Source organism: Ascaphus truei, chromosome 2, assembly GCF_040206685.1.
Source record: "Ascaphus truei isolate aAscTru1 chromosome 2, aAscTru1.hap1, whole genome shotgun sequence".
In the NCBI taxonomy this organism is placed as follows: Eukaryota; Metazoa; Chordata; class Amphibia; order Anura; family Ascaphidae; genus Ascaphus; species Ascaphus truei.
Window position 1 is genome coordinate 40,057,177 of NC_134484.1, and position 20,114 is coordinate 40,077,290.

The 20,114-nt window shown below is 45.9% G+C and overlaps 1 protein-coding gene across 1 annotated transcript in view; it reads left to right on the plus strand.

Annotated features, from left to right (window-relative positions):
• The window catches only part of MTSS1 (MTSS I-BAR domain containing 1), a 216,269-nt gene that overhangs the window by 162,064 nt on the left and 34,091 nt on the right, over nt 1–20,114 (plus strand). Inside the window, exons 4-6 of the mRNA XM_075588465.1 lie at nt 9,178–9,262; nt 13,694–13,785; nt 16,356–16,430. Of these exons, the coding sequence (XP_075444580.1) occupies nt 9,178–9,262; nt 13,694–13,785; nt 16,356–16,430 (252 nt within the window). The remainder of the gene's footprint in view (nt 1–9,177; nt 9,263–13,693; nt 13,786–16,355; nt 16,431–20,114) is intronic.

The following is a 20,114-nucleotide window of genomic DNA, read 5'->3' on the forward strand; positions in this document are numbered from 1 at the left end:
CCCTGCTTTATGTTCCTTGCTGGCCTGACTCCCTGCTTTATGTTCCTTGCTGGCCTGGCTCCCTGCTTTATGTTCCTTGCTGGCCTGGCTCCCTGCTTTATGTTCCTTGCTGGCCTGGCTCCCTGCTTTATGTTCCTTGCTGGCCTGGCTCCCTGCTTTATGTCCCTTGCTGGCCTGGCTCCCTGCTTTATGTTCCTTGCTGGCCTGGCTCCCTGCTTTATGTTCCTTGCTGGCCTGGCTCCCTGCTTTATGTTCCTTGCTGGCCTGGCTCCCTGCTTTATGTTCCTTGGTGGCCTGGCTCCCTGCTTTATGTTCCTTGCTGGCCTGGCTCCCTGCTTTATGTTCCTTGCTGGCCTGGCTCCCTGCTTTATGTTCCTTGCTGGCCTGGCTCCCTGCTTTATGTTCCTTGCTGGCCTGGCTCCCTGCTTTATGATCCTTGCTGGCCTGGCTCCCTGCTTTATGTTCCTTGGTGGCCTGGCTCCCTGCTTTATGTTCCTTGGTGGCCTGGCTCCCTGCTTTATGTTCCTTGCTGGCCTGGCTCCCTGCTTTATGTTCCTTGCTGGCCTGGCTCCCTGCTTTATGTCCCTTGCTGGCCTGGCTCCCTGCTTTATGTTCCTTGCTGGCCTGGCTCCCTGCTTTATGTTCCTTGGTGGCCTGGCTCCCTGCTTTATGTTCCTTGCTGGCCTGGCTCCCTGCTTTATGTTCCTTGCTGGCCTGGCTCCCTGCTTTATGTTCCTTGCTGGCCTGGCTCCCTGCTTTATGTTCCTTGCTGGCCTGGCTCCCTGCTTTATGTTCCTTGCTGGCCTGGCTCCCTGCTTTATGTTCCTTGCTGGCCTGGCTCCCTGCTTTATGTTCCTTGGTGGCCTGGCTCCCTGCTTTATGTTCCTTGCTGGCCTGGCTCCCTGCTTTATGTTCCTTGCTGGCCTGGCTCCCTGCTTTATGTTCCTTGCTGGCCTGGCTCCCTGCTTTATGTTCCTTGCTGGCCTGGCTCCCTGCTTTATGTTCCTTGCTGGCCTGGCTCCCTGCTTTATGTTCCTTGCTGGCCTGGCTCCCTGCTTTATGTTCCTTGCTGGCCTGGCTCCCTGCTTTATGTCCCTTGGTGGCCTGGCTCCCTGCTTTATGTTCCTTGCTGGCCTGGCTCCCTGCTTTATGTTCCTTGCTGGCCTGGCTCCCTGCTTTATGTTCCTTGCTGGCCTGACTCCCTGCTTTATGTTCCTTGCTGGCCTGGCTCCCTGCTTTATGTTCCTTGCTGGCCTGGCTCCCTGCTTTATGTTCCTTGCTGGCCTGGCTCCCTGCTTTATGTTCCTTGCTGGCCTGGCTCCCTGCTTTATGTCCCTTGCTGGCCTGGCTCCCTGCTTTATGTTCCTTGCTGGCCTGGCTCCCTGCTTTATGTTCCTTGCTGGCCTGGCTCCCTGCTTTATGTTCCTTGCTGGCCTGGCTCCCTGCTTTATGTTCCTTGGTGGCCTGGCTCCCTGCTTTATGTTCCTTGCTGGCCTGGCTCCCTGCTTTATGTTCCTTGCTGGCCTGGCTCCCTGCTTTATGTTCCTTGCTGGCCTGGCTCCCTGCTTTATGTTCCTTGCTGGCCTGGCTCCCTGCTTTATGTTCCTTGCTGGCCTGGCTCCCTGCTTTATGTTCCTTGCTGGCCTGGCTCCCTGCTTTATGTTCCTTGCTGGCCTGGCTCCCTGCTTTATGTTCCTTGCTGGCCTGGCTCCCTGCTTTATGTTCCTTGCTGGCCTGGCTCCCTGCTTTATGTTCCTTGCTGGCCTGGCTCCCTGCTTTATGTTCCTTGCTGGCCTGGCTCCCTGCTTTATGTTCCTTGCTGGCCTGGCTCCCTGATTTCTATGCAGCCGGAGTAAGTTTGTGCTTCTCTTGTTACCTATTAACACAGCAGCTGACCAATGCACTTGCAACCTCTTGCCCTGCAGCCTAAGCCCTTGTGTTGATATCTCATTGATTCGGTGTTGGCCAATTCTCTCCCTCTCATTTTCATGTCCTAGAGATTGGGTCTATTGATTCGATCAGCATGATCTCCTCCTTGTGTAATGTTAAACACGCCTCTCCTGATCTGTGGAAGCGTTTGGCTTCCTGTTGGGCTCTCCCTGATCCATCCCTTGTTAATTCTGAGAGGTGTTAAACCGCTGCATGCTACTTGTTTTATCCCCTATGATGTGCAGGTGATGAGACTCCAGCTATGTCATGTGACTGGTAAATCCCTATCTGAAGACTCAAGCACCATTTTGTAATTGCATTTAAGATCTTTGTTTTACATGTAGCAGCAGATAGATAAAAGGTAGTTCAGTTAGTTGGTCTGAGTGTGGAGATCCTGCGGACCTTGGGGCAGCTATCGAGTTGTAGGTCTGAGTGTGGAGATCCTGGGGACCTTGGGGCAGCTATCGAGGTTGTAGGTCTGAGTGTGGAGATGCTGGGGACCTTGGGGCAGCTATCGAGGTTGTAGGTCTGAGTGTGGAGATCCTGGGGACCTTGGGGCAGCTATCGAGGTTGTAGGTCTGAGTGTGGAGATCCTGGGGACCTTGGGGCAGCTATCGAGGTTGTAGGTCTGAGTGTGTGGAGATCCTGGGGACCTTGGGGCAGCTATCGAGGTTGATCTCCCATGTGGTCTATGGTACTGTAGGTCACATACATAGCTTTAATAGCCATTCGTGTTTCCCAAATGTGGATTCTTCTAAGGGGACTTCAGGGCTACGCACACCTCAGCAGTAGCTTGGCTTCACTATGGGGACAGTGGGCAGGCTGGTCTATGAATAGAAGATTCCACTGGGCGAGGCCAGGAATGTGCCTCAAGCATTGCTGGTGTGTCCCCCACCACAGGAAGTTGGGCTTGAGACAACGGGCCTAAACATCATAGCTCATATATAGGGGAGGGCGGGGAACCCTGAACCCACTATAAATATAACATCGCCTCATCTGCTCGGTTACACAAGCATCCGGAGTGTCACGATGACTGAGAGTAATGGCTTAACTGGGAAGGAAGCTGTTGATGATGTGCTTTAACTTTGAAAGGACCAAAACATTTGGAGCAAATGGTCAGACGAGTAAAATGCTGAAGTATTGGGTGTTCTTCTAATGAGGATTGACTTCCACTGACTCAAATTGATGATATTCCCATTTTGTAGTGAAGATGAGATGCCGTGTTCGTGTCCAGCATGACTCTAATTCTGTTTTATTACAAGAAGATTGTACGTTGGGGTTTTTTTTGTGTGATTCCATTCAGGACGGCTTGGGATTATTAAAATTTTTAAGAACAATTTTTTTCTCGTACTCCATGAATGAACCTTTTAATTGCAGATCGCCAACCTTAAAATCAAGGGAAATATTTCATATTTCATATTTAAACACACCTGCTCTCACCCACGCCTCCCTGCCATCTCCTCCCATGCAAATGGTGTTAACCTTCTGATTTAATCCTGACCAACCTTAAAACTTGCCCCACACATCAAACATCCCAATAGCCTCTGGCTGCTGTCCCACACCCACAGTCACTCCTACCACCCACTGTGACCAAGCACTGCCATCTACTGCACTTATTCCCTCACCTGCTGTCCCTGTAAGTCTCCCATCATACCTCTTAGATTGTAAGCTCTTAGGGGCAGGGATTTCCTTTTCTATTGTCTGATTTTGCGGCACTTATTGTATTATAATTCCCCGTACTGTATTCTTTGTGAAGCGCTGAGTACACTGTTGGCGCTATATAAATAAAGAAATACAATATTTACAGGATACGTTATACAATTTTCTTTGTCTGACGTTTGCATAATTTCTTCATTTTTAGATCACCGCTAAAAATCGTATAAAACAAAATAAACAAGTGCCAATCTCCAAGTACATCACGTTGCCGCCTAACCAAGGTAGAGCTCATCAGACTAACTAAGCCCATCAATATAAATGGGTATTTGATCAGTATCATGAGCTGTTGCTGGACTTTTAAATAGAGCCAGTAGTCTTTCCTCTGACTTTTGCCTGCACAGAAGCAGCCTTTACCTTCAACATTGGCTATTGCCCTGCAAGTCCATCAACCGCCCTATAAACAGGACTATGTGACAGAGCTGGATAAGGGTCTGCAACTTAATAGATCCCCGTCCTCTTTGTAGAATTAACACAGCACCTACGTTCTCTGCCTATCAAAAACGTCACATCCTTGTATAAACCGAATTCCTAAAATCTGTCATTTTGGCCTTATTATTCCATTGTTTTACTTGTTTTTTTTTTTTTAGGTGGGGGGGGTGTTGTTATTGGTACATGGATCATGTTTAGTAGAGTGCAACTTCTGGTCTAAACTGTATTCCTTAAACACTAGCAGCCCTGGTGTAGGGAAGACAGAGCGCATAGGTAGGAAGTGACAGGATAAGTGTGTGCAACCTTCACTGGTGCTGACATTTTGCAGCAGTTTAAACTACAGCTTCAATTTTTCAGAATGTTATTATTCACCGAAGTGCTCCACTTTAAAACCGAAGCAGCGAGTACCGGGAAAGGCTGTAGAGACCAAGTGACGCACAGTGTGTAAGTGAGAGCACTTTGCTGAGTCTTTAGACCGGGGCCCGATACATGGAAAAATCTCTTCTCTGTAGAATTATGCAGGGCCACGGGGCCTGATTAGTATCACCGTGTGTTAGGGCCCGGAAATCACCATTGATGTCACCGCTGTTCAAAGGTTATAGGCTTACCCCCTCCAAGTACAAAATGGAACAAAAACCAGCTTGAGATGTAAATGGGGAAAAACACTTTTTCATAAGAATATTTTTTTTTCTTGCTAAACTTCATGGAATAATTTTTTTGTAGCAGTAGACTTTGATAAATGGTCCCATTAGTATAAAGCTGTGTGCTCCATGCAGTGTATCGGTGACTTTCTACTATATCTGTTGTGTGCTTCAGATTAGTCCGATGTCTTTAATTTGATAACCAATCTATTAGGTCTCTAGGCTCCAATGAGGTTGCTTATTAAAACATTCATCTCCTCCTCCTCCTCTTCTTTAGGCTTGTAATATAGTGCGCGCGCTGCCGTGCGCATGTCAATGATAATGGCAGGGTATGAGGCTGCAGTTGCTATACTTCAGACGCACGTGGCCGTGAGCGCTGGCGCAGCAGATCTGTGAAAATATAAGAAATTAGTCTTTTTGCGCTGCGAGCCAATCAGCGTGGCCTAACGCTATGATGTCAGAGCCACGTCCCCTAGCCGCGCACGCCACATGCAATGCAGGGCGTGCCCACTTGCGCGTACTATATAACAAGCCTTAGCCCTTGTCGATCCATTGCTAGATGGAAGCCTCCCCAATCATCTTCCAGGTGTTTACAAGCCCCTCTTCTCCACGAGTACCATCTTTGTCTAACGATGGTCATATCTTCTTGCAATCTGTCCAGCCCACCGCCATTTTAATTTCTTCGCCCTTGTGATGATGTCACAGACTTGTGTCTTCGTTGGAACCGATCCATTCTTTTCCCTGTCTCTTCTGGTAATACCCAGCATACAGATGTATCACGACTTCCTTTCTCCGGAAAGCCGTGGCTCCAGGGATAGTGCTGCCATGGGGGACGTTGTGGGGGGAGGTCCATGCTTCTAGATCAGACCCCCGCAGTGATAATCCTTTAGCCACTGGGCGGTCGTGGCCCCGCAGTTTGCCCGGTACTGAAAACAGTAAGTCTTGCTACATCTGCACATCTCTCCATACTTTTTAGTTGTCTGAAACTTTTGGATGATCTTTCATTTATGGTTCAATTTTCACATTGAGACGTGAGCATCGACACACAGGCAAACACTTTCCTTTTGAGGCACGGTGGAAGATTTCCTTGAAACGATTGTCTTGATTCTTCCAATTGTGCTCCATCCCAATTTCATTCTGCTATTGATTTCGTTCGTAAGGCTTTCCATCCATAGATATTTTCTGGCTGCCATCTGTCATTCCTCATCCCTCTGGGGAATGCAATCTCAATCTGGATGTATTTCACTTAATGTGTGTGTGTGTGTGTGTGTGTGTGTGTGTGTGTGTGTGTGTGTGTGTGTGTTCTAAACTAGCAAGGATTCATGAACATTGAGTGAGGTACCAGATTTGTGTTGGCTATTGCACATGAGTACACACACACAAACCGTAGAAGCACTAATTTCGACAGACTAGCAGAAAACCAAACCTTAGGAGTCCCTGTACCTATTAATAATGTCTAACACTGCTTGCTTTGTTGTGGACAAGAATGACGGTCTGAAGATTATTTGTCGGAGCTGCTCAAGGTTTATTCCTTGTGGAATTTGAACCTTTGGTGCATCATTAAATTATAACGTGTTCTTTCGGATTTTCATGCGTTTCTGCCACTGATAAAATTGTAACTTATTTCTCTCTGTGGCCTTCACCCCACAGGATAGTAGTCTGTGCTTCCGCTTTCATTAAGAAGCTCTCCTACTTTATACAATGTGTAACAATGCTATTTTTATGAAGCTTTAGGTTGTAGATTCACTGTTCACTGTGGTTGAGGCATCTACAGATATCACAAAGCTACTACTGACAGTCACAAGAGTTGCCCTGAACAGGGAAGAATCCAGAATGAAATGAAGTTTAAGGTTCACTTTGGGCAGGCTAGATGGGCTCTGGGTGCACCAGATGATTCTGACATGCTGTCCGTTTCTGCATTGAGCCGAGTTTAGACACATGTTGCACACATGTTTTGCTCCTGTTCCGGTCGCTGATAAGACGCCTGTATTTTAAGTACAGAAGCTGTTCATCGCAGAGGGTCACCAGAAGGTTGAGCAGGAATGAACAAACCCAGAATGGTGACTGCATCTGTGGGAGGGCACCAGGTGGGCGTGTTGCCACAATGAACAGAGGACGTCCGCAAACATTTAACCCCATTTGATAACTTATGTCTGCGTAGCCCAGCGAATACAGCGTTCTTTACATCCATACGTAACCCCTGTGCTGCCACGTGGCACACTCCCAACCCTAAACACTACGATGGAAAAAGCATGTTCCCCTTCCCGGATTTGCTGCTATGCCACTATACACATGACGTCAGGAGTTTGGGACAACCAGAATACTTTACATGTGGGACGTTTGTTATCATTTTGTAATTATATGGTATTTACATGATATGGGGGGGGGGGCTGTTTACGGTCTGGGCAACTCCAGTCCTCAAGGGCTACCAACAGGTGATGTTTTTAGGATGTCCCTGCTTCAGCACAGGTGGCTCAATCAGGGGCTCAGTCTTCGAGTCTTTGAGCCACCTGTGCTGAATCAGGGATATCCTGAAAACCTGACCTGTTGGTTGCCCTTGAGGACTGGAGTTGCCCCCCCCCCTCCCCCCTGGTCTATCAGAGTTCTTGTTCTAGTTGGGAACTAACACAATGTTGTGTCTGAACAAAACTTTTTTTCCTCCCTTTTTGTTGTTGCTTGAAATGTGCACATTTTGTTGCTGGATTATGTTCAGAAATGCTGCTTCCTCGTACTGCATCCTAATGCCTTTCTGGCGCTGCTTTCAAGGCATGTATCCTTATTCTGCAGTGTGTTTTGGAAGGATCGGCTGCGCTGGGTCTCTGCTCTCATGGGACATTTCCCTTGCCTTGTGTACGTGGCACAGTCCATCCCTGCATTGCCAGGATGGGCCTGCTCTAGTATAATGCATTGCGCTGCAGGTGTGAAAGCACCGAAGTCCTTCCCAGCCACAGACAGCTGCAGTCTGCGGAGGATAGTTCATGCCTCATCAATAAGTAAATGATTGCTGACCATACACAGCCTGTGGTCCCATCTTGGGTTGACAATATCACAATGGCCCTTTCTGTATGGTTTCCCCATCGTATGCTCATTTGGACCCATAAATGATACCATAAATTAGGTTTTTATTCTTTAAATCATTAAATAATGTTTTAGTGGTTGGTTCCTTTTATTTTATACAGTGATGGTTTTGACATGGAAATTCCGCCTTTCGGAATGGAAATTCCTTGGAGTGATGTAAAGATTTAGTGTGGAGTAAATCACAGGTGCTGCAGGTCTTGTAATATTTAGCTGCAGTACAACAGTGCCACTGTGTGGCTGCATGATATATTACAACAAGACCAAACATCATTTTTTTTGGCCATAAGGCTGCATCCTCTGCTCGATGAATGCGAAGGTGTCCGTCCACGCTCACGCGGTGCGCCCGTATGCTTGCGGGCGCTAGGTGCTTGCCGAGACAGATTAATTTGTGTTTCAGGTGCCCTGAAAGGTCACATGACCTCCTCAACCAATCAGCGCCAGCCACTGCTTGGCCATGACCCCTCCCCCCCCCCCCCGCTCGCGCGTAAAAAAAATATATGCAGGCCAGCCGAGCGCTCATGATTGGAGGTTGGTGACGTCACCGCTCTCAAGCCTGAGCGCGCTCAGCGGCACAGGGGACGCAGCCGAAGCCTTCCAACAGTAAATGCCCAGAAGCAACGGAACAATAACACTTTACATTTCTTGCAATAAAATGAAGGGGATTTTGTTCAGCCGTTAACACTAATGAAATGTTCTCTCAAGTGACACAAATTTGTGTTTTTAACGTCACAGAAGCAATCTGCAATGCAGGGGTTCAATCCAGCAAGAGGCCATCTTTAAAATGCTCAGTTTAACGGGTTCTGTGTCATTTCCACATACCTCAGGATGCGGCCAAAACAAAACCTGGGTAATAGAGAAGTAAATAGTTCAATTTGGCAATTGTTTTTCTTGTACCTTACTTATTAGCTTAAAACTGTGTATTTATGTATATATGTATGTATGTATTTATTTATGGTGTTTCCTATGCTGTAGTTTTTCTGCATACTTACCCTGTATACTTACCCTACCCTTACTCCTACCTAAAGTCTCTCCAAAACCCTCCAAAGTCATCCACCTCACCGATCCAATCAACTCCACTTTCCGACCTATCCCCATGCCACGGACGAGACTAAATCCAGAGACCTGACCCCAACCCCTGCCCACCAACCAAGGAAACTCTCTCAATGTACCTACTGTAACCCATTGCCCGACCATAATGTCCCCCCCCCCCTCCCACCACAATGACATCTTACCAATTACTCTATAATCTAATCTATATGTAACCACACCTTTGTTTTACTAACTAATATATAGTGCCGTGGATAAGGGCGCTAAATAAATGTTATAAATACATACTTGTTGGTGTTGGGATTTAATTTGTTCCTCCCCTTTTTTCTCTCTCCAGGTGCTACCAGAGAAGTGGGCTCTGCTTTGACCAGGATGTGTATGAGACATCGGAGCATCGAGTCCAAGCTCAGGCAGTTTTCCAGGCAAGTTTTGGATGGTGTTTTTTTAATGGGGATATTGGTTTACATATTAATGAACTGGTATCTAAAAACAATTCTCAAACTGTGTATCCTATACATCTATACAACATGCTGCAAATACATCTTGCCTTAGTCAGTAGACCAGTTAATGTATTGTTCAGTTAATGTAATAGATGATCAGAGTACTGTCACATTGGGTGTATCCCCCTGTAAAGAGGATATTCTGTGCTGACCTGTATGACCATTAGTCCTGCTGTGCATTAGTGTCATGTCCGCAAGATTAGTACGGTTAGCCTGGGCGTCCAGCATAATATGCATCATGCTTTATTCATATTCGAAGTAGAGCTATGTACATGTCTCTGAAGATCAATATCACACACACACACCACACACACACACACTTCCCAGTGGGGTTTTTGTAAGGAAAAATTGTGCAAGGACCCCATCTTAAAAATGTAACCAATGCTATTGCACTAACTAGCACGCTCCAGCGTTGGAAATAGTGCATTAACTCCGTTCCCTAATCACACGGGCGCTTCTCCGGCTGGTGCGTTGTATGTCACGCTGCAACACGCTGCAACACGCCAGCAGTAGCAATAGTGTTGCCTAAATCTTCCCCCAAAAAAATTAGGGTGCATTTCTAGTTTTACATAAGAACATGTGGCAGAAAAAGAATCTATTCCTTCCGCATTAGTGATTTTAAAAGGAATAGAAATGGAGCGGATATAATGTGGAGAAGAGGTTCCAGGCCTTTCTCACACAACCTCGCGCTCATGCCCTGCCCACGGCCACACCACACAGTAACACACTGGCACATGGTGTTACATGAAGTATAAGAACTGCTGGATTGCTTGTGGTTGGTTATTTTGGAACACACGGGCCGTGTGAAAATAACTCTGTTGCACACATGCACCTGGGAGGACTTCATTGGCCAGTAATTGATCGCTGTGATGTCTCTAGTATCTTTGTTGACCTCTGCAAGCCAGGGTTAAGTTTCGTCTCCGTGTATTCTCATTCATCAAAATCTGCAGAAGCCGCAACATTCATACAGTAATTAGAGAAATGTACATGTTATTACAGACAAATGGATCCCAGCTCAGTACAGTATGTCTCATTCAGTGCAATCTCAGACCAACAGAGACAGATGGCAACTTTTTTCCGTTTCTTGTTCCACTGTCAGCTCTGTTAATCAAAAGCACTGTTCCTTAAGCCAGGGGAGCTCAATTCCAGTCCTCAAGCCCTCCCCGCCCCCCCCCAACAGGTCAGGTTTACAGAATATCCCAGCACAGGTGGTTTTTGACTGAGCCTCTGAGTGAGCCACCTGTGCTGAAGCTGGGATATCCTGAAAACTTGACCTGTTTGGGGGGGGGGGGAGAATGGGTGAAGAAACTGGGGCGCTGCCTTGAAGAGAATGCTACACTGTCACAAATAATATAAGTGAACAGGTAATATCAGACGGTGAACGAGAGTAAGCGACCGAAGCGGTTTGGGGGGGGGGGGGGCTTGATTACTGGAGTTGAGCATCCGCTGCCTTAAGCAACAGAGTACAGAACAGGGATAAAACGATCCATTGTGATTACACTTCGTGACCCTGATGTGCTTTTCGCAGACACATTTATCCAGGCTCGTAGGAAGCGTATTTCAAGGGTAAATCGGAGTTGAGGACTGTAACTGCTCTCGTTTCCATGGCTTTCGTGAAGGGGCAGATCTGTAAAAAAAAAGGCTAAACGGGGAGGCCATCGCGTTTGTGTTCTTTGTGCGACAATGGTGGGCAGCCAAAAGGACGGCATTTCCAGTGTACCTTTCCGTTCAGTAGTCATTTGAGTTGATAAGACATCCCTTCGCTTGAACCTGCGCCCCATATCCGTGCAGATTCCTGGTATAAATCCCTTTTTATTTACAAATGAAAACTGGACCGCGTGTCCCTTCTGGGAGTTAATATTCTGACCGAATAATGCCACTGTCCGGCCAGGCGGCCGATCCCACAAAAAAAAAACCTTTGCCTTCTGGTCATGTGTTTGTAATGAGCTCAGCAGCTTGTTATATCCGGGGGGGTGAAACGCATTAACCAGCCTGGCAAACCGATTTACGTCCATTTATAAAGGATAACACGATGGGTCGGGGGGGGGATCCCGGCTCATGGCGGATTGTCGGGCTCCTTTTTCTGTTTATACAAACTAAAGCTAAAAGTAAATTAGTTATAGGTACATAGTTGCATAGTTACATAGTAACTATGTCACTGTTACATAGTAGATTAGGTTGAAAGCCATACGTGGAGTAGGTGCAGTAGCTGCAGAAGAATTGCTCACAGCCAACCCGAACCCCTATTATTCCACGGAACCCCACATCAGCATTACTTCTGGGTTAACCTATGTGTCATGCATGTGCGCACAAAATACCAAGCTGCAGGATAGATTTGGTTATTTACATGCACTTTTTGTCCCCCCTTTTTTTTCCCGAGAGAACTTGTACTCCTTTAAAAACATTAGACCCAGTTAGATGGCATTTTGCTTAATTTTATTGTTTGCTTTTTAGTTATTTTTACCCCTCCAAATCACAATATGTCAATAGGAAGACCAGAGTATTTATTTTCCCCCAAAAAACATTTCCATGAGTATTTTGGATTGGGACTCTTCAATATGGCCGTCATTGTGAGCTTTCTTCTAAATGCCCGGTTGCTTCGCCCAAATCAGTGCATCTTTGGACTCACTAGTGAACTTGTACATTATTATGATTCCTTAACTAAAGTGAGCAGCACAGTATGTTCTATGCGACCCTCCTTGTCCGGCACTAGAGGAGTGTTGGTGTTTACATGGCAGTGCGCAGTCCCTGTTATCTGGTCAGGGTGCTGGATCCGCACAGGATGGGTGTGTGCGCGGGTGTGTAAATGATGGCGGCCGGGAACGCTCTGCGTATAAACGAGCCTTTATTACCAACCATTGACCCTGCTCTGCAGTCACATATATTTATATGCAGTCTGCTTCCTTTTCGTCACATTGCTTGTACTATTGTAGAGGTCTTCCATAGGTGCCCTTCGCTTAACATCCAGTGGAGGTACTGACCCTTGGCTTGGTGTGGATCAGCTGACCTGTCCCTGTTCTGCATAACGTCCGTCATGCTCGGTCATTGAGCCCCTTTTCGGGTCCTGGCTGACTCGATGCTGTCAATGGATCCATATCCCGCGTCTGTAATAATTGCCGCCAGTTCTAGACAAACGGTTACTGAGGCCGCTGTGGGAAGAAAGAAGTTTGTGTGCTCTAAATTGATTATATAACCAGTCCCAAGACTTTCAAACTACAAGAATCAAGGGATTGGGAAAAAATGTGTGGTACGGTGCAGCTAAAAAGATTGATGGCTCACAGCATCAAAATGAGGTGAAATGTGTAAAAAGAATATCAGCGCAAAAAATCACGTAGAGATATATAAAAATGTATAATAGCAGTAGCATATAGTGTGCACATATAAGTGCCATAACAATAGAATAGTGGGAATGGTATAGAATTGAAACAGATTGATACAGATTAACCAATACCACTCCTAATAAAACAAGCTCATTGGTTAGAGTGCACACTTGCCACTATAGAATAGAAACCTGTTATAACAGTCCACACTTGAAAATTCTTGAGTGTTGAGCGTTACAATTTTCCCTCCGGCTTTCTGAACACACACTGCGACATTTTCCGCTGGCTTTCACTTTTTCAGACCTAATCATGTAAATTAATATTTTCAGAGGTCTTGGGTTAAGAATAGCAGAAGCACGCAGGCCATTTACCCAAGTTTGTGCTTTATTAATATGTTATGGTTATTAGTTTATTTAGTCTAAGAAGTTCATTTTGTAACATTTGATTTTCTCTCGCTTTTATTTGCTATTTTTTTTAATTGACTTTTTAGACATTTTAAAATATATATATTTTTAAGTTTTTCGGTTAGAATTTTTTCAAGTTTTAAAATGAATGAAGTATGGATTTCTTTTTATTGATGTTGGCGGGTGTGATGACACCGGGTTTCAGAAGACCCCTTAGGGCCCAATCACTGGAACGGGCCAGGGGGTCTTCTGGTGATGGGGTGTGTTTGTATGTAAAAATGAAGGCATTCTTGAGCTAACGGCGGGTTAATGATGGTCCATTTTGGGGCAGTATCACAGGGATTTACATTTGAATCCACAATGTGCTTTGTTTTTACAGCTCGGGTACCTGCAATGAGTTACATAGTGAACAAAAAATAAAAATATCACTTGTGAGCACATCCAGATCTGCCACCCTGCCTGTCCCCATTATCTCTTGGCAAACAATGTTTCCACTGTAGCCAGGGATTCTGGGTAACGGCATGAAAATGAACCCACAGTGTCGCCTTTTTGCTTCTTATAAGTGATCAAAATGAAGGCATCTGTGATCATGCCAACTAACCATCTACTTATTTTTCTTTACAAATTAGTGCATTAATCGATTGTCTGATCAACCCATTGCAAGAGCAGATGGAAGAGTGGAAGAAAGTCGCCAACCAGCTAGATAAGGACCACGCAAAAGGTAATTAAGGAGGTCGGAGCTCCCGGTGCAATTAATAAAGAGGGCTTAAGAGGAAGGTTATTTATGTGGTGGCACAATAAACTGCACCTTTAGAAAGACCGTGTGCCTGCTTCCATTCCTTTGCTCGAGTACCTCTGGGATGTCTGGACCTCCCTGGATACAGCGCACCGGAAGATAAGTACCCCCCTCCAGCACCTACCAGCGGTGTGCATGTGCTTCTACATATGACTATTTAATTAACTTGGCAGAAGTTGTGTAGATGCAGTTTTTGAAGACCATTGTCAAGCAATTTTGTTTTATGTTGGTTTGGATATCATAAAAGTAAATGATGTCGAGGTACACACACAACCTGATAATGAAACAGTCTACAGATTTCACCGGGCAGTGTGTACAACGGTGCTGTGGTGGTGTTCATGGGTTTAGTTTTCTAGTTCAACTAACGTATGTGAAATCGGGCTCCCATGGTACAGTAACCCACTCAAACCAACTCATTCTGGGCACTACTCAATGGGAGCTATTTATTCATTGGCACGATCGCGATGGCACTCTCCATGCACTAGTGCCTCCCCCAATATATTGAATGAGTGAGATCCTTTTTATAAGGTTTATTCTGATTACATTTGCTTCAGTAGACTGTGGAAGAAAAAAAGCACAGTATGTATGAAATGAAGACGCAGAATTGTTGCTATCAAAGCAATTGAGAGAATCCAATTAGTAAAGTTAATTCTGACTGCATGTTAGCCAGTGTACAATACGTTTCAGTGAGTTGGTTAAAGCATTCGGTTGGCGTGTTCAAAATATGTATGTATGTGTAGCCCTCTTACCCCTTTATAGGAAGAGTCTACGGGTGCTGATATTACCTGTTGGCTCATAGAGATCTGATCCTCCGCCACTGAGAGCCTGGGGTACACCTGAGCTAATAGATGACAACGCCTCCACCTGTATGAGATCCCTATTGTTGGGGATAACCCTGTTGAGGAACAAATAATAATACTACACAGCATATAACAATAACCTTTACTAATATTGAGCTGCAAGCAGTCCTATACTGTAACAGAGTTAACAATATGAAATGCCCCTTTCCCCCTAGAGGTACAACTAGCCAATGCACCTCGCAGGGCGTATCCCTACCACCGTGTCCCCACACCGTGTCCATTATACTGTCCGAGGCCCTTGGCCACTCTACCACGTAAGTGTCCCCAAGTGATACCCCCCACCCTTTAGGCGTGATCAGCGGTGTGTTGTACAGTGTTGGTGCACTTGTAGAACCAATACCAGCCCGGGGCTCCTGCACCCGGGTATCGCAGAATACAACAGGGAAACCTACCGGTCCGAAGTTGTCACCCGCCACCGCATGGGGTGATTTCCGGCGTGGATAATATCACCGTCTGTGTAGTCTCTGTGTCCTTTGTGGCGTTCTGGTCCCAGAACCCACCTGCAGGGCTGCGCTTCCTGGCACTGTATCCCTGACTACCAAATAGCTAATGGGGCAGAGTCCCTACCTAAGGGCCTGTCCCTAAAGCAATCACTGCTCTACTAGTGAGTCGGGGCCTGGGGGACACAGTCTGGCCTAGCCCAGAGGAGTACCACTCCCTGGACACTACCTGACCCTTTGCTGTCCCTCTTCCGACTGGCGTGCTACTCACAGCGCGCAAAATGTATCTCGCTCTGTGCAGGGGAATCCGGCCGCGCGATTTGGCTCCCTGGCGTCATGTGGTCAGCAGCCCCAAGGCTGCAGGGAACTGAAGTTCCCCATAGAACCTGTCTGTATAATGGCCGCCTCCTGAGTCCTCCACTGCGCATGCGCAATTGTGTAATGGCCGCCGCAACTCTCAGCAGCTAACTGCGCATGCACAACTCACTGTGCATGCGCACGCATCCAACATGGCCACCCGGCGAGCCAGCCACACCGCGACCTCCCGCCTCACCAGCTGCTGTTTCCCCCCCCCCCCCCCCACTTCCCCTGACCACTGAGGTAAGAGGAGGGGAACCGGAGGATTAGGGAAGTCAAGGGGGACCGGGCTACATATTTATGTGTGTATATACCCTGTATATATTGTATGTATGTTAATGCTAAGATTGACCATTAATTTACATTTTATGCAGCACATCATAATCTCTATTTCTGACCCTTCCAGTGCAATGTTCTTTTTACAACGCACTATTAAAGACAAGACAAACTTATTATACACATCCTACAATGGGGGATGGGTTATTTATTCAAAATAACTACCTCTATTTAACTGTGATGTTTATTGTGTGTCTGACACTGTCGAGCTAGATTATGGCCAATATTTACCAAGCTGTGCTTTTCGATAATACACCTTTCGGCGCTGGAAGACACCCCAGGGGCCCATTCAAGTACATAGATGTGTGACAGATTCTAGCATTAGAAGGTGTCTTTGTGCCAGAGCACCTCTCGGTAAATATGCCCCAAAATGTACATGTAATTGTAATATATTCTATATTGTCCTATGTAAATGATTAGAAACCCTAATTTTATGAAGATACAGTACATTACCCTGCAGCTTGTGTCCGGAATAATGCAACTGTTTTCGGAATTATTACAGAATACAAAAAAGCCCGTCAAGAAATCAAAAAGAAGTCGTCGGACACGCTAAAATTGCAGAAGAAAGCCAAGAAAGGTAATTTTCCAACATTGAACACTGCACGAAGTAGAACGATACAGGAATAGTGAATTCCTGCCCCGACGAGTTTAAAAGCAGATTGTTTTATTACCTAAAGCAGCGTGAAATAAATGTACTTGGCAGAAGCTGCACAATGTGGATTATATGAAAGGCGAAGGTTTAGTAGATTATTTATTTATAAAATGTTTTACCAGGAAGTAATACTTTGAGAGTTACCGCTCGTTTTCAAGTATGTCCTGGGCACAGAGTTAAGACAAAGGAGGTCCAGATTTCCTAAACCGTGCTATTCCAAAAGGCAATTTCTGGTGCCAGAGGATTACCAAGATTTAAGATGTGAAACCTAGGTTTTTCTTAGTATTTTTTTGCACCTTTAACCATAAGGTTTTGTCTGTCAATATATTCGTGCATGTATACAATAAATGTAAATACGCACACACCCCATCTGAGATTCACACCACCTCGTCTGGGGTTAGAGACAAATACAAATACATATGATGGTGGAAATATGTAACTGGCCACACACACTCACACCACACCACACTCACACCACACACACTCACACCACACACACTCACACCTCACACCACACACTCACACCACACACACTCACACCACACACACTCACACACAGTCACACACACACTCACACACCACACACACTCACACACCACACACACACCCCACACACACCCCACACACTGCTAACCGATAACCGACAAGAAAATCATTAGAAACTGCCAGTGGCTCCAAATTTAAAAATATATTGAATGCATAACAAATAAAGAGAACGTCAAAATCAAATGGTCAAAAAAAATAATATAAACCGCTCCCCTACCCCCAAATAAAATGTTAGTACGATAAATCTAATACAGTGGTTTCCAACCCTTTCTTCGGTTAAGGAACCCTTAGTGAAATTCTGAGTAACCCCCAACCCTCTCCAATAGCAACTCAATAAGCAGTGATAGTTGTGGATTGTGAAATACCACCTTTTGCCAGATGTATGTAGATATAAAATTTCACAGAAAAACGTGTCATTTAATATTACAAAAAAAAAATACATCACAAATCCCGTATTGTAGCTTTCTCATTCCTGTAAAAAAAAAAAAATGTTATCTACTCGGTTTCATTGTATTCCTGTAGTGTACACACTGTATCAATTGTTAAAAAAATTAGGCCTGGTTAACTTGCCGCTCTGTACACAGACATATACATACTGTAGTACCCCAACAAGTAAAGTATCCCGCCCTTCATCAGGCTGTATCTCCTCGTGTGCTGGGCAGGCGGTTTGACTTTTTTTTATTTTCCTTGTGTGTGCTGTTTTGTGCCCCGCAATGTGTGGTCTCGCCCCACACCCGGCTGACAGCGGACACTCTGGGTAAGTCCGTGCGGTCTCCTAGTGACTGGTGATGCTGTGCTTCTTGCTGTGGGCTTCTCACGCTGTTCTGCCTGCAGGACAGAGCGGGTTTTTTTGCGTCTCGGCTGCCGGAGCGGCCCTGCAGTGCGCTGGCCTGCTGTGTGCTGTGTGCTAGTATGTGCTGCAGGTCGCCTCCACCAGCAGAGAATTGACACTAAGGGCCTCATGCAGAGAGCAGCGCTGGAAATAATTGGAGATGTTAATAAATTAAACTTTTATTGGTGTGATTTTATCTCCATATGCAGAAAGGTCCGAAAACTGCATTTAAAATCCTGTCTGCATATGGAGAGTTGCAACCGGTGAGATGTGCGCTGGTGAAACATGTTTGAAAAAAAGCGCGTTTTTTTTTTGTATTTTCCCTCTCGCTCCAGCTTCCTGCCAACTTTTTTTGGCGGAGGTACTTGTAGAATTTCTCTCCATGTTATTGGCGCGAACAGCCACTAGATGGCGATCGCGCCTTTCTGAATAGGGACATTTTTACAACTGGAGAGATTTAGGTTCTCTCCAGTCGTGCAGCGAGTTTCAAAAAACACAAACAAAAAATGGCGCTTTTTTTAAAACTTGCCAGTACCTGCCTTTCTACAGGCATTTTTCTCCACAAAATGCCGCTATTCACCTTACCGCTGCTCTCTGCATAGGCCCCTAACAATCAGTGGGAATGAATTCTGAACTCCCTCTTTAAAAACCAATGTACTCCGCTGTACAATGATGCTGGGTATTTCTTTACACTTCTATGCATACTTCTTTGTCCTTGTAGAAGTGTAGGCCCATGTGAACTAAGTGGTGCTATTCCAAGTGTGATGATACAAGGATATATTTTATTTATAGCCCCGCAGGACCACTGCTTTTTTTTTATTGACTGATTAATGTTTCCATCTTCTATTTAATACTCTCTTCCTTTTCTGCTGTCTAAGCAGACACATTGTAAAAGAAATAAATCTAAAATATTGTCAAAGTAGCTTTTCCCCCCAATGTTAAATAAATAAGGTTTTTTTTAAGTCGGCCACAGTACCACTACTTTTTTTTTTAACCATAAAACACCTATCGCTAGAAGGCCCCTTACCATCCATTCACTTTAATGTCCTGTAACGTGTCTCTTCCGATGCTGGGAGGTGTATTGTGGCTTAGCACCACTTAGGTAATGAGGCCCGCTGAAATTAATTCTCATCAGAAAAGTACTGTGCTCACACTCTTAACTGTTTAATAATGGTGTGATAATGACTTCACTAACGGCAAAAGAAAAATAATGGGGGGGCAAGCCGTCTCGTCATGAAGAGATTGTCTCCGCAGCGTTACCATGGAGACATTGACTGTCTCTCTTGTCTAAATAAGACATTTCAGGTTCTGTATTGATGTCTCCGGCAGTGCAGTATGTGTATTTCCAAAGAGGGGGGCTCCAATTATGAGCTGCAGCTTTTATCAGTCATTCAGTGTCAGAACAGAGCAATACATTACACCAGGGGTGGCCACTGCCGGCCTTAACTTCAGCACCCAGGGGTGGCCACTGCCGGCCTTAACTTCAGCACAGGTGGCTCAATCTTTGATTGAGCCACCTGTGCTTAAGCAGTAAATGATTGAGCTTCCTGTGCTGAATGAGGAACTGATTGAGCCACCTGTGCTGAAGCTGGGCTATCCTGAAAACCCGACCTGTTGGGAGGTGGGGGAGGTTTTGAGGCTTGGAGTTGAGCCCCCCTGCATTGCATGACACTGTCCCAACTTCAGAAGAGGGGGGGGGGGGGGGCACGAGTGTCTTCTCTCTCTGTAGTGGCGGGGGCACTTTCCCTGCATCACAGCAAGAAATGATGGGGCTTGAAAAAAATAGTCCAAAGCTTAAGCGAGGCTTTGTGGGAAAGGTGGGACACGGAGACCAAAGCAACTGTAACACCTCTACCTCCGCCCAACAGAAGAGGGGCTGCACCAAAGTGTTTCACTGTCTCCTAAAGCAGGGGTGCGCGGCGCTTGCAGAGACCCTGCACTCTTCCCCAAAGCATTTAAATGAAATGCTGGGGGAGCGCACGAGGCCTCTGTATGTTACTTACCTGGTCTCCAGTGGCTTCTGGCTGCGACGTGTCGTCACCAGAAACGCCAGAGACAAGGTAACGTGGGGGGGTTGTCGCAGGCAGAGAAGGCAGGGGGGCGCAGACGAAAAACTTTACGCACCTCTGTTCTAAAGTGATATTACTTGTGTGTGCAGAAGACGCTCAGCAGTTAGGTTACCTTGTTTCTCAGGGTGCTGGAACCTCGTGCAGGCTGCGGAAAGAAATTAG